This window comes from Erythrolamprus reginae, chromosome Z, assembly GCF_031021105.1.
Source record: "Erythrolamprus reginae isolate rEryReg1 chromosome Z, rEryReg1.hap1, whole genome shotgun sequence".
Lineage (NCBI taxonomy): Eukaryota > Metazoa > Chordata > Lepidosauria > Squamata > Dipsadidae > Erythrolamprus > Erythrolamprus reginae.
The window spans coordinates 102,137,267-102,153,043 of NC_091963.1; the positions used below are offsets into that span (position 1 = coordinate 102,137,267).

The 15,777-nt window shown below is 37.0% G+C and overlaps 1 protein-coding gene across 1 annotated transcript in view; it reads left to right on the forward strand.

The window, feature by feature from the left end:
• The window catches only part of ZNF385C (zinc finger protein 385C), a 284,959-nt gene that overhangs the window by 255,606 nt on the left and 13,576 nt on the right, over positions 1 to 15,777 (forward strand). Inside the window, exon 4 of the mRNA XM_070729576.1 lies at positions 5,255 to 5,391. Coding sequence (XP_070585677.1) covers positions 5,255 to 5,391 — 137 coding nt within the window. The remainder of the gene's footprint in view (positions 1 to 5,254; positions 5,392 to 15,777) is intronic.

A 15,777-nucleotide genomic window follows, 5' to 3' on the forward strand; every position in this document is an offset into this window, starting at 1 on the left:
ATGTTTCTATTATACAAGGGGAAAAAAGTTAACCTATTAGCTTTCTATTATTGAAGGGGGGGGGAAGTTAACCTATTAACTTCTGATGCATCAGGCATCAGAAATTCAAGACATTTTACTGTGATATACAGGGTTGGACAAAAAAATGGAAAGACTTGATTTTTTGGCATCATAATGTTTGAACATGTTCAAATCAATCAAAACTTGACATATTTTAATGTTGTTTTTTTAATTCTCTTATTTGATATGTTTTTTTAAAGTACCTTTTTTTTACAGAAATTTAAGGAAATTGGTTATAACCTTCTAGAAATGGCAGACCTCTCAGACTTTCAAAGAGGCCAAATTGTTGGTGCTCGAATGGCAGGCACTAGTGTAACAGAAAGTGCTCGAATGTTTGGCTTTTCAAGAGGTAATGTCTCAAAAGTAATGACTGCTTTTGAAAGAGAAGGGAAAACATCCTCAGCCAAGCACAGGTCTGGTCGAAAGTTGAAGTTGTCTGAGAGAGACTGTCGGACTCTAAAGCCAATTGTTAGAGTGGATCGCAAGACCACAGCTCCTAAAATCACTGCAGAGCTCAATAGACACATACAGAACCCAGTTTCCACAAAAACTGTTCGAAGGGAGCTTCACAAATCTGGATTCCATGGAAGAGCTGCAATTAAAAAACCTCTGCTCTCAAAGACAAATGTTTCAAAGTGTTTAGAGTGGTGTAGAAACCACCAGAAATGGTCCCTCAAGCAGTGGCAAAATGTGATTTTCTCTGACTAATCATCGTTTACCATTTTTCTGACCTCCAGCCGTGTTTACGTCTGGAGACAGCCAATAGAATCATTTCACCCAGACTGCCTTCTCCCAACTGTCAAACATGGTGGGGGTTCAGTGATGATCTTGGGTGCTATTTCTTGGAAATCCGCTGGGCCAATTCTTCATGGAAGCATTAACAGCCATCACTATTTAGGAATTTTGGCTGACCAAATTCATCCTATGGTTCAAGAACTGTTTAACTGAAGAATGGGTTAAAATTCCTTTGGGAACAATTCACAATTTGTATGAATCAATACCTCAGAGAATTGAGGCTGTATTTGCCGCAAAAGGTGGGCCAACACCATATTAAAAAATATTTTGATGATTTTTCAAGATGTTTCCATTTTTTGTCAACTCCCTTTTGTCATCTTTTTAAAATATATTTTGAAATATATCGTTGTACATAGAAAATGATTACTTAAAAGTATTAAACAAGTACAAAAACTATCTTATCTACACAAAGTATCACATCTACCTTAAAGGGAATGAGGAATAGTATCTAAAATATTCAGGGAATGGATTATTATCTATATGCCCTTGACATGTTTCCAACAACTGTTGATATTTATGTCTTTCAAGCAATGAGTGAAAACTCAAAATATATCTGGTTCTGTGGTTCTGAAGTCTAGAAGCTTTTTTTCTGGAAAATAAAATTCATCTGCATTCCACATAATAATTATATAGTTGAAATATTATTTCCTGTTTGTTTCATTTGATTAATATTTGATTGACCTTGCAAGATTATATTTCACATACTGTATATCTGTGCACACATTTGCAAATTGTATTTTCATCCTTTTTGGATGAATTTTTTGGAATTAACGAAGAAAAATAAATCAGCCTTCATTCTCTAGATGTCAGCCTTCAAGCTAAGCCAAGTCAGAAAAATGGTCTGCACAAAAAATAGCAGAACAACATCTAACAACAACAACTACTAACAACAACATAATAATAACAACATCTTGAATCCCTGAAGTTTTCCCTTTCCTCCCAAGGAGAGTCATTTAAGTTTCTTTCTCTCTATCTTCTTCCCTTCCTGGTATTAGTTCATGTTTTTCTAGCTGACTTTGCATTCCTTCTCTGTGTTCATTTCTGATTACAAGACCATCCTCTTCAAATAGAATTATGTTGAGAGTTATGGTACAACATACATGGAAAACATTAAGTTGAAGACAAGAGAGAATGTTTGATTATGATTAGGGAGATTGTTTCAGTCCTTAATACAGTTGCTGTGAAGTTAAAATTGTTTGCAGCAACCATGCCAGAATAAATATTAAATTTAGGTTTGCTTTTATTGCTTTAAACATGAATAAATGAAACATGTTTGTATGGCTTTTTTCCCCTTCTGGGGTGACATTGACAATAATTTGATCAGTACATGCCTGATGGAGCAAACCATATTTTTCTCCCCTTCACCCTAGAGTAAGAACTGGTTTGTGAGACAGGACAAATTTGACTAGGCTACTAAAAAGAGGCCATTTGCACCTTCAAGGCATCCTCAGGTCCATTTACAATCATTAAAAAAATGACCATAGCTCAGAGTTTTAAAAAGTGTTTTTGTCTATATTCTGAATAACATTAAAAATTTTATATTGGTAAATATAGCTAATTGGCTTTGTTGGAAGGCATCAAGCCTATTCTGAGTTTAATAAATAAAAACATTATTTTTGTCAATGTTCTATCATTTTTTCTCTTAGCTTTTTGGAAATCCAAATTTACAGCCTGTTTTATCATCAGAGAAATGCATGAAGTCAGGTATAAGAATTCTTGTATGCACACTATTTGCAAATTGTGAAAATAAAATGTAGAAGTAATCCTGATATGAGACAAAGTTTTAGTCTAGTTCTGAGTGAGGCAGCACACCTAAAGATGAACTTCTATTGTTTAGATTACTAAGCTGACAAGTGTGGTTTTCCCAGGAAAATGTTTGTGTAAAAAAATAATTGTCCAGTTTGCTGTCATGTGACTGAGCCAATACTGTACTTTGTTTTTCCTGACAAAATACATTTGGCTTACCTTCGTTTTTAGTTTGGCTTTGCAAAATCTCCTACGCAGCAGTCCAATAAAGCAACATGTTTTAATAATTAGCTGCCCTTTGTTGCCATTGTTCTATTAGTATCCACACATTTTAAAGGTTATGGGTATAGATCACAGTTGAAACTTTTAGTAAACTACAGCTTTCTATATAAAATGAGAAAATGAATCAGGAGCAATAATGTATTTTTAACAGTCTTTGGAACAATGAAATCTGAGGAGAAATTTGGAATGAGGAGAATTTTGAAAGCATCTCTATGTGATGAAACAGAATAACAGAAGATTTCAGATGACTGCTCACATCCCTAGGATAGCTCTAGCTACAATATCACTGTAGTTCTATCAGCTGTTCTGCATGCTAGCTGTAGCAACAGAAAGCTATTGACTGGAGCATTTAGGTTGCACCTGTTGCTGAAAGTATAAATGGTGCTGCTACAAAGTGAACAAAATATCCACTAATTTATATGAAGTACTTAAAAGGGATCCTTGAGAAGGTCTGTCAAGATGCCAGGAAATGTCTAATGGCCAGGTGTTCACTTTATTTTGACATGTGAATAATGGGAAAAAAGAGGGGCAATCAGAAAAGGCCTTTAAAAGGGTTTCATTTTCCTAAGATAGCTTTTAACCAAAATACAAAATCTTAAATAGAACAAAATCCTAGGGTATCCAATACAACAAAAGGTTTCAAACAATCTCTGCACAGAGTCCTCATGCTAATTACCAATGAATATGAGGAAATAGCATACTAGAAAAGCCTGAATGAGCAATTTTAAGGATAGGTCAAATAAGCAAATCATTTTGAGTGAAGACTGAAAGAACAAGGGATGACCAATCTAGTGGAAAGAAAATTAAGTGGAGATTATATTTGTTATAGAAATAAAAGGGGAAAACAGCTGCTAACGTTCTATTTTGGATGTGTACCATGATACAGGCTACATCAGCTGTAATACTGTGCAGCTAAGACATTCCAATTGTTATTCTACTATATTGGTCCGAAAATCTACAGTACATTTTTTTACAGTACTGTACTGCCAGTTTTTTTCTTGGTATGATATGATCAGCACGATTAAGCATTAAATCCTTAAAAATCTGGTTCCTACGTGGCCTAGGACAAAACTAGGCTCTTTTTTGAATAATAAAGTAATTTTCCATATATTTGTAAAGGTTTCTTCCTGAATGAAATAGGAGTTTCCCTTCTGAAAATTTTAATTTCGGATAGATTCATATGTCCAAAATAGACAGATTTCAGCTTGTGATCTGCTCTTCTAGCTTTTACCTTGTCCAAAGATTGCAGCAGGTTTGGCCAGTGATTTAATAACAATACTAAAATGGGCTATGGAAAAAAACCAATTCCAAATTCTACACAATTCTCCATTTGGGAGTTTAAGAGGCAAAATCAGTAACTTAAGATTTCTAAAATTTTAAGGCAGCCTATTGCTTCTTAAGACATTGTCTCCCAATCTCTGGAAAAATCAGTCTGATATTTTTAGACACCCATTACTGGAAATGGGTGTCTTGACATATTAGAGAGATTTAAGGTGTATATCTAAAAAATGAAAAAAGGAATAAAAGTTAACACAACTTATCCTGCATTATGAATAAAAATTACTTGACTCAGGGAAGCAAATCACATAACTATTTGAACTATTACTTTTGGTATTATTTATTACTAAAAAAAGAATGCTTAGGGTGGTTATTCATGCATCTTCGGAGAGGGGCGGCATACAAATCTAATAAATTATTATTATGCTGGGAGATAATAATGAATAATTCTGCTTTTCGAGTTCGGAGTGTTGGAATTATCCAATTTTCTAACATGAGTTATTCTACTGTATGTTTACAATGCTTGCAACCATTGAAGAGTGAATCATATTGATATTTTTAAAACAATATTTAATATTGCTTATTTGTTCCCTATGACAATCATTAAGTATTGTACCTCACAATTCTTGACAAATGTATCTTTTTCTTTTACGTACACTGAGAGCATATGCACCAATGACAAATTCCTTGTGTATCCAATCACACATAGCCAGTAAAAAAAAATTGTTTCTTATATAACATTCTATTATATGCACACACACATACACATACACTATAAATGTGTTTGTTAGAGTGTTCAACTATTCTGAATTTCTATACAAATGCATCTGTCTGAAATAAGTTACAGGTTTGAAGCAATGAAAGTATGTAATATAAGAAGAGAAACAATCATGTAATGTGAATAGCTATCTCTGCTGTGGGATGAGAATTTGGCCCTTGCTTAGTTCTCATAATGAATTAGCCATTTTCTTGCAACATACCGCATTGGAAGATCTGCTTTAAGGGACAATATTAGCCAGCCTCTCTTCTCAGCTCCGTTTTTTTGAGATTATCTTATTTTTTATTTATTTCTGTTCTTGATCCCTAGGTCCAGCTAATCACAACAGCTCCCTCTTAGCCTCACTTCCCATCCCAGGACGGTCTTTACATCCATCACTGGATATCAAGCATTTTCTGACTTTCCGCCTCAATGGCACTCCTCCACTCAACCTCTTTCCGAATTTCAATACGGTGAGTTTTTCTAGTTTCATCTATTTCTTCATCCCCACATAGCAGTGTCCTTAGCCAGGGGCGGATTCCCGATTCTGCCGCTACCAGTGCGCTGGCGCACAGCTTTGCTTCGGCCGCGGGTACATGCCTGCGTCCCAGTGAGATTTTGTGCATTTGCAGTAAGCAAAATTTCGCGAGGGAACATGCACAAACAATTTTGACAATTTTGGGAAGGGACATGCTGAAAAAAATTGCCAAAATCTCATGCGCACTCCCCTCATGAGATTTTGCTTCCTGCACATGTGCTGAGACACATGCATGCGCATACAGCAGAAGCAAAGTTGCGCACGCAGCTCAATTTTTGCTACCGGCGCACCTTACTTATATGTACCGGTAGCAACCCGATACCGTCCTTAGCACCGTATGGAGTTAGGTAGCAGCAAAATTATCCTCTACTTTCTCAGCCAGCCATTTTCACCCTAGAATGTAACTATTCTGGGCCAATGTTTATTTCAGTCTTTGTTTGCTCATTGCATAATTCACCCTGTGGATATGTAGACTTCAAGGTCAAACTGGACACACATGCTGGATCTATGTGTGGTAGCTATAGAAATACAGCAAGGGCAGGATGCCTTGCCTGGACACACCCCGTCTTGTTCATCATATTATGCCCCCATCCCTACAGATGGAAAGCTAGCATCTAAAAAGAGATGCAAAGGTCACTGGGGATTTTTAAGATGCCATGATGATGATAGCCATGTAATAAGATTATAGCTGCAGCGTGGCTTTCTAACTGATGGGAGAAATCACAGAGTTTCAGAATAGAATGGGATGGAGTGAGGTGGGGTGGAGTGGAGTGGAGTGGGATGGGATGGGATGGGATAGAATAGAATAGAATAGACTTTTCTACTGATTTTCCATAATAGGTTATGCAAAGCACTCTTTGTTTTCTTTGAAATTTGTTTTCTATGTACCGTATTTTTCAGTGCATAAGATGCACCTTTTTACTCACCAAAAGAGGGTCAAAAACTGGGTGCATCCTATGCACCGAATGCTGGACCAGGGAAGGGGAAGGGAGTTGGTGGGACAGCGATAATAGCCACAATTAGTGGCAACAGACAGCTGATTGGCGGTATTCCATTGATCCAACCGCCAATCAGAAAGGAAGAACGAAGGGGGAGATAGTGACGGTAGCGATCAAAATGGCAGCTTCACCGGAGAAAATGCAAGGCTTAATTTCCAGTGCCTGGGGTGGAGGTTAGTGTGCTCTGATCAGCCTTTGAGGATAGTAACATGGAGGAGCAGTGGGGGGAGAGCACCACGAGGTGGAAAAGGAAAGCAGGCAGCCTCAAAGGGCAAACACTCAGCTGCAATAAAAGGTTTTGGGGGAATGCTCCTCCCCCACGTGTCCCCGAGCAGCCAATCAGCAGAGACGCTTTCTGGGAAGGACGGGAGAAGAGGACAGAAGGGAGAGGGATTTGTATCATTATGCAAAATTGCTAAATGCTTCTGAGCAGCCTCCTTCTACGGTAGCTAATGCAAATTTCCAGCGTTTTCCTATTAATTTCTATCACTGATTAGCCTAGCCCCGCCCACGTCTCTGCCTGCCCAAAGCAGAATGAAAAGAGAGACACAACACATGTGAACAGCAACTTCACCCCCTTTCCAGTTATCACACTGAAAGAAACCTGAATTCAACACTGTTTCTTTCACCAACCTCTCTAGTATTAAAGCAATCTGGACTCCAGTCTTTCTTTCCCAGGGTGAGATTGGACTAAAGCAACCCCCAGCTTTGCCCTGACTACAGAACTATCATTTTTGATAGTTTCTGCAAGTGGGAGGGGGGAGAGAGATAAGCAGCTCCTCCCTCCCTCCCTCCCTCCTTCTCAAAAGACTGCAACTTTGACCCTGGCACTTCCTTTCCTGAATCTCCGGTGATAATCTTTATGGCACTTTGTAAATAGAGCTAAAAAGTTTAAAGAGCAAAGTAGCCACAGTTAGAGGAGGACTAGTTCAGGAAGTTTGAATACCCTTGCTCAGTGCACCCTAATCCCTAACCCAGGGGTTTTCAAACCTGACAGCTTTAAGACTAATGAACTTTAATTCCCATTCCTGAACTAGCATGACTGGAAGATTCTGGGAATTGAAGTCCACAAGTCTTAAAGTTGCCAAATCTGAAGACCCCTGGGTTAGGGATTATGGGTGCAAAGGTCTCCGAACCTGGCAGCTTTAAGACTTGTGGACTTCAACCCCCATTCCTGAACTAGCATGACTGGAGGAGGAATTCTAGTAGTTGGTCCACAAGTCTTAAAGCTGTCAAGTTTGAAGTTTGTAAAAATTGTCCATGGTTATAAAAAGTATACATGTTTGTAAAAAGCATCCTGCTACACTGGTATTTTATTAAATAATATATTACTGCACCATAAGAATACTTTTTTCCTTGTTTTGCACCTCTAAAATCTAGGTGCATCTTATATTCCTGTGCGTCTTATACTCCGGAAAATACGGCATTTTTAAAAAATGAAATAACAGAGATATAGTCAATGCTAACAAATTCTAAAAATTGTGTATCTGATATCCTTTAAAAACAGTAACGTTTCCATTTTCTTGGCATTACATTCCCTGCAATTCAATAGGATTGCAATTCCAAAAATTCCCATCCAGTAGAGGACCATGGAGGTTTCAAGTTGGGGTCAATGGTTCTTGAGCATCTTCAAAAAAGACAGATGTAGTGTTTACTCTGGTCTCCTGTTTTCACAGCAGGCAGTAGATATCTTCAAGAGATTTGCACCTAACCCCCTTTTGCCTCTTTATCTGATATAATATTTCTGAATGTTGAGAATTCATTTAATCACAGTACTACAATTATTAATTCATTTATAAAACTGCCTTCCTCCATTTATCTATTCCAGATTTTGTTTACTATACCTTGCAGTGGTGATTTTATAACTGTTGTCTATTTGTCTGCTTGAGAGCAATACTGTTTTCAATGAATGATCTTAACTTCTATTTTCTGAGTAAACTTAAATGTTAACATGAATAATGCATGATCCATGTTAACCTGTTTATTTATATTTCTATTTGAAATGAAAAATGGAATATTATATAGAAAGAATGAATAAAAGACAAAAGTAGAATCACAACTGCCGTATTTCTCCTTGCTCTAGTGGGGTTGGGGGGGACACAAATAATTTTATGTTAATTTCCACCACTGCCTAATCAGTTATTTGGACTGATTGAAGTTCCAGTTGATGGAAATAATTAATAGTCTAGATGTTAAGGAAATCATGTTATATTCTTCGTGGCTATAAATAAGAGAACCAAGTTAACCAATTTGGTTCAGTTATGGCCCATTGTGTTTGTTCAATAGATTTCTAAGTAACCTCAAGACATGGTGACAGTAGCAAAATAAAGCCCCACTATAAATACGTTTATGTAAATAAAATGCAGTCAGAACTTAATTGTGTTGTGGTTAGCTCTGGCCCAGCTCCTGCCCCAAGGAATATGCAGGTGGATGTGGGGGAAACATCCACATGCCGCAGGCCTGTTTTGCTCCCGATGGAATCTGCCGACGAAGCCTCCTCTGATCAAGGAAGCGTGAGTGACAGGGGAGAGGGGAGTTTGGCAGACAGCCCAGGAGGAGATCAATCATCCTTGGATTCTGAACAAGAATTAATGACACATCCACGCATGCGTAGAGTGATGCATAGGAGACAACAACTGAAGGATTATTACAAGAGAAAATGAGGCCACCTGTGATTGGGTAGGGCTGCTGTAATTAGTGCTACAGATAAAAAGAACAGCATGCTGGTTTAGCCTTGTGGCAGTTTATCTGATTCATTGTTTTGTCAAGATCGTGGTTTTTGTGCTGTTCAAGATTGTGTGTGGACTCTTTGGACTTTAGAATTGGACTCAATTTCCCAGTTATTGGGTGAGCAATTGGATTGCATTTAACCTGTGCCTTGTGTGTACCCGCCAATCCCTTTGACATTTAAAAAGGGAGCTGTTTCTGTTTTTCTGTTTATAAAAAACTTTTGGGTTTTCCTTTTATCGTGTGGTGTGTGTCTTACTGGATTAATTACCCTGTAATTAAGGGCGGTTGAAACACGCCAGCAGAACTTAATTGCAGTGGGTATCATAAGGCTTTTATCCCAATGGGATTGGCCTGCCCCATTTGCTCTGGCAGTAAGGGGTTCTGCAGACCAATCAGCCAAGACATGTTAGGTAATGAAGTTCAGGAGAAGAGCCATTTCTGCCATGGCACACATGCCCTTTGGAACATCATACCCTTTGAGTTGATAGAGATCCTCCCCCATCTTTTGCTTTCCAAAAGAACCTGCAAAAGAGTCTGTCTCATGCCCTTTGGAATGTAAAACCCTGGCTTGGGTCTATGATGGAGGTGCTTTACATTAGACATGTTTAGAAGATTAGAAGAAGATCCCACCCCCATCCATTTATATGTTGGTTTCTTTTTTATCTTGTTTTTGTTAACTTTTAATTTTTAATATCTAAAGCTTAATATTTTGATTTCCCCCCCCCCCCATTGTTTTATAATTTTGTGAATCTCACAAGTCATTTGACAGTGAGATGGATGACATATAAATTTCATAAATAAATCGAAGCAGCTAATAGATAGGACAAGCCACCATATTGCACTGAACTAACAAAGAAAATAATTTGATAGTTGGGAGAAGAGTCTGGAAGTGATGTACTAAGGCTGAACCTTAGAGCAATTTGACTGTCACTTCTTGGGAATCAAAAGTTTCCTTTTTCTCTAATGGTTTCATTTTGGGAATAAAGCAAGAAAAGGCTTGTTTGATCTCCCCTGGTTATACAACCTACTTATGGATTTGGAGATGATGGATGCATGGATGGACAGATGGGCGGATGGACGGGAGGACGGACAGATAGAGTTGGACCATTCTTGTGTCTCTTGGTTTTCCTGACCTCATAGTCTTTACAGGACATTCAGTGCAATAATCTTATGTATCAGCGGATATATTGCAGGGATAAAACAGAAATTATTCAAGTCATTGAATTTGGTTGAAACATATAGTCGGGGATTTCTTTTCCTTAACTGCTTGAATCCAGAATAATACTTTACCATTTTCTGGGTATTTTGTCCTTCTCCTAACAGAAAGAGAGGTGAGAAAGTCCTGCAACTTCTGTAGATTAATACATTAAGAATAAATTATATATAGTAGGTTGGACAACTTTTATTTGTTTTGGTTAAGAATCAAGTTTTTAAAAAAATCAAGTTAAAATAGTATAATTTAAAAATCAGTAAGTTCAAGGGACGAAGATCATAGATGGATAAAGCAACAGCAGACTAGGTTGTTGTTGTTGTTGTTGTTGTTGTTGTTGTTATTATTATTATTATTATTATTTAGATTTGTATGCCGTCCCTCTCCAAAGACTCGGAGCGATTGCTCTAACACCATAACTCTAGCACAGTAAAATGAGTCTATGACACTTGCAATGCCTTCTAATAATCTCAAAATGCTCAGCGCAGGAGGTGCAAATAATCCTAATCAGATCTATTTAATGGAATGAAAATTGTAATCTCAAAGCACAGAATTTTGTAGAAAATACAATCTGGTACTGCATATGCTAGAGCAGCGATGGAAAAACTTTTTTCCCTCAGGAGCCGAAAGTGTGTGTGCGCTATTGCACATGCTATTGCGCAAATGTGCATGCTCACATCCATAATTCAATGCCCCATGTGCATGTGATCCCTCCCACACTGCCGTAACCCCTGTGCTTACACCACACAACCTCCCTGCTCCCCTGTTTCCCGACTTCTGACGGGCCTGGTAAGCCTATTTTTTGCCGTCCTCAGGCTCCAGAGGCTTTCTTTCTCAGGTAACTGAAAACGCCCTCCGTTGCACGCTGGAGCTGAGCTAGAGGAACAGTTCGCATGCCGGCAGAGATGGCTCTGCATGCCATCATGGTGCTGCAGTATGCTTCCTGAACTTGGGTAAATAACCCAAAACTGAGTAAAAAAAAATTCTTTGATTAGTGACAGATTAAACCATTACCCAATCACAACAGAGATATTTAAATAAAGACCGTGATAAGTGATAAAAAGGACTTTCTAATAAGAGGTTTTAGACAATGTCGTCTGGCGGGATCCAGGGGAAGAGCCTTCTCTCTGGCGGCCCTGACCCTCTGGAACCTGCTCCCCCCAGGGATCAGGACTGCCCCCCCTTGCCTTTCGTAAACTTCTTAAAACCCACCTCTGTCATCAGGCATGGGAGAACTGAGACATCCCCTCCCTTGCCTATGTAGCTGTATGTATGATATGTTTGGGTGTATGCTTTTTTTTTAGGCTTTTTAATGTAAAATTGTTATTTTAAACTTTAATATTAGATTTGTTACTGTATATTGTTTTTATCATTGCTGTGAGCCGCCCCGAGTCTGCGGAGAGGGGCGGCATACAAATCTAATTAATAATAATAATAATAATAATAATAATAATAATAATAATAATGAAGGAAAAGGTTTGGAAAGCACTGTGTTAGAAACCAAATTTCTTGAATTTCATACTGGCTCTAAGATGGAATGTTATTATCACCTGGCAAGAATAGATAATTAAAACAACTAAGCCAAAACAAATGGCAAGAGAGAAAGAATAGAGTTCGTTACTGGCCAATTTGAAATGGGAACTGTTATAATTTTAGAGTAAAGTGTGGGTTTTGTTCAAAATTCAGCTATGGAATAGTTTGTTCTTCAACATGGACCAATTACAAATTTAGATAACAACAACAACAGCAACAAAAAAGCTTGCAGAATTTAAAGGACCAGCAGGATAGGCTGTCAAGAATGGGAACATTATGTTTGAATTTGAAAAACCTGCAAGGATTAGTTCAGGCAGTTACCAGAAAACAACACACACCTGAAGACCCAGGATGCAGGAAGTTTAAGTACAGAATTTGGACTCTGAAAACAAAGGTTGTACAATCCTATTGACTAACAACCCATATTTTATTGAACACTGGAATAAGTCTAGAAGAAATTTTGTATTCTGTTGTTAGACATCAGCAACCTCTAACAAAATAAGCCATTCGGAAGTAACAGAAAAATATATTTGCCTAAAGCAAACTTGAAATTATTGGGCAGATCTTTTTTTATGATTGCTTTTGCATAATGATTAATGGGTTTTCTGCGCTGCATGATTCTGATTGGTTCCCAGAGTAATCTGTCATTAAATATAAATATTAAAAAATCCTTATGTACCAAACCTTCTTAAAGTTGAATTACTAGAATGTTTTTCCTGATAGATTTGCTTTGCTAAGTTTGTTCTACTCTTCTTTACTCTGCTTATAACCAAATATTTTTAGAAAGTGAGAACTGTGTCATAATGTAAAAAAGTAATTAATAATATTAATAAATGATGTTGTTCACAGCCTTAGGATGTTTGGCTATTTGCTGTCGCTATTATGGTAATTATCATCATTTAATATGAAAAATTAAGTCTCTTAAAAGAGAGCTACACTAGAGATTAGTTCTGAATTAAAATGCATAGAATTTTACCTTACATATGGGACAATACTTGATTACAAGGTTACACACTTAAAAGGTTGTTTTAAAAAATAATAGTTTATTAAAAGCAATACTGTACCTATTAGCTATAAATGGAGCCATAAAGTTAAAAAGTTGCTATTTGTAATAATAATAATTATTGGTTTGTTGCACAGTCTGCCAGATGTTTAGATCCTATTTGGCATTTTTATCAGCCAATTGAGCCCTTCCAAAGATCTGTGATAGGTAGTTGTGGAAGGTTGATGGTGTTAAAGTATCCTTGCAGGATCTAAGCTGTTTGAATAAACCTGCCTTTTGTAACTGGCCAATAGTGATGCTGTCAATGTCACTGGCATTCAAGTAGTGCACCAGTTGTTTTGGGATTGCACCCATGATGACTATTGATATTGGTACTATTTTCAGTTTATTTTTCATTCTGTTTCTATTTGCAAATCTCTGTACATGTATTTTGTCATTTTCTCTAGCTGTTTCTCTTCTATTTTACTTTCTCCAGGAATTCCTATGTAAACTATCCAGTTTATTTTGTCTTTCTTATCAACAATTGTTAAGCCTGGGGTGTTATGTGACAGGTGCCTGTCTGTTTAAAATTTAAAATCTCAGCGCACTTTAGCTTCTTCATTTCCTATGTACAGTATTTCATCTATTTTATGGTCCCACTAGCTCTTGCTTGAAAAGTGGTGTATCCCAATGCATCATTGTGATACTTTGTCATGCTGATGTCAGTCTTGCTGATGCAATCTTCTTGCAGCAGCTAACCAAGTGGTTGACTGTTTCTTCAACTTCTTTACAAAAGAGCCACTTTATCAGTTTTGGCTTTATATGCATTTGTTCTTAAGGCTCAATCTTATGCAACCAGAATTGACACCTCTGCCTCGCTCTTCAACTTATAATGATTTTATTATGTATTGGCCATGCAATATTTTAGTCTTTCTTATAAGCCAGTTTGGTCCCTCCACTACTCAGTAAGCCTTCCTGATATATTCATTTCAGTGTCTCTCCTTCACTACCTCTTAGATACCTTTTGGTGCTCTTTTTTCTTCTTCAACCTTCTGATATACTTGCAACATTCCATAACTAACTATTTTCCTTGATAAGTAGAGTCTGTCAATGGCGTTGTGAGAATGAAAGGCATGACTTACTGTCATTATTTGTTTGGTCTTCATATCCCAGGCTTTTAATTCTGCTTGAGTCCAATCCACTATCTAATGCCTGGAATTGCCAATGTGTTAATTGTCTTGATGATATTTTCCCCACCAAGTTTGGATATTAAGATCTTCACTCTCTTGATGTATTTACCTCTACCCTTTTTCTAGACTTCAGTGTGCTTGATGTCAGCCTGAAGAAAACCTAGATATTTGTACTAATTGACTTCATCCATTGATGTTCTTTCTATAAGGCATCTTGATTTCTTCAGTTTTCACTATTTTTCCCATTTAATGGTAAGCCTGACACATTTGTCTAGTCCAAATTCTATTGCAATAACTTGAACAGCGTAGAGCAAAAATAGCAGCAGCTATTTCAGATTGTGTTTTTCTATACAGCTTCAAATCATCCATGTAAAAGAGGTGGGGGTAGCCTGGCAGATATTTTTATGTTTGATAGCTATGGTCTGACTTATTCGGTATGATTTACCCTTAGACTATCCATGGTTGACCTCTCCAGATTCCTAAGAGGTCAGTAAGGGGTGTGCATAAGCGCACAAGTGTGCCTTCTGTCCCGTCCTATTTTCTCTCCTATATCTCCTATATCGTATCTTCTATCCCTATATCTTTTCTTCTATTCTCTCATTGATATATTTTATTCCTATGTTTTCTCTTCTCTTCTTTCTCTAATATATTTTACTCGAGTGTATCCTCTATAACCTTCAGTATGTACTATTGTGCATTGGACAAAATAAATAAATAAAATAAAATAAATAAATAAATTGACAGAGGAATCTGTGCAATGACAAACAGTAGTTGGTGATAGTGTGTCTCTTTGAAAAATTGTCTCTTGATACTAACTTCTTCCAGTCTATCAACATTGACCGTATCCATTGTGCCATCGATCTTTGCAGAAAAATTGTGATGTTTCCACAGATTCCTGTTATTTCTAGGTACTAGTATTGTGAAGTGAATTGAATGTCTTCTTGCAATCAATTCACACTACATTCAAGTTGGCCAACCTTCTCTTGCAGTTTTCCAGAATCATCTTATCAATTAAGAATTGATCCTTTGTTCCTCTTGTGTTTGGACAGTTTCCCTTCTGTTCGGGAAAGGGAATCATCTTCATGCTTTGGAGACACGGGCAGGTTAGCCTGTGTTGGCCTTTGATCTATCATAGCCAGCTTTCTTTTTCAATTTTACACATTGGATGTTGAAAATAATCACTAAAGGAGTCTGCGGAGAGGAGCGGCATACAAATCTAAATAATAAATAAATAAATAAATAAATAAATAAATAAATAAATAAACAAACAAACAAACAAACAAACAAACAAAAAAATAAAATAAAATAAAATAAAATAAAATAAAATTTACATCCTCATGCTGTTCAGAATATAGTCAATTCATAGAGACGTTATTTGCACTACTTGTCACTTTTCTCCCCCCCAAAAAAATCACAATACTTTTTTCTCCTTTTGGAGATATTGTGGTTTTATATTTATACCACCCTTGTGTGCCAAATCTTTACATCAGGTTGGTGCTATCTCAAGCAAACTGCTATCAATTGTAGTATAGAAAATTACTTTCCTCTCTTAAAATCCCTAATAAATCACTCTTCTCTTTCAGTCTCTACTTATCCCCCTTTATTTTTATTGCAAATGAATCATTTATTTATTTTATTTATTCATTTATTTTGTCCAATACACAATAAGGGTTTATAT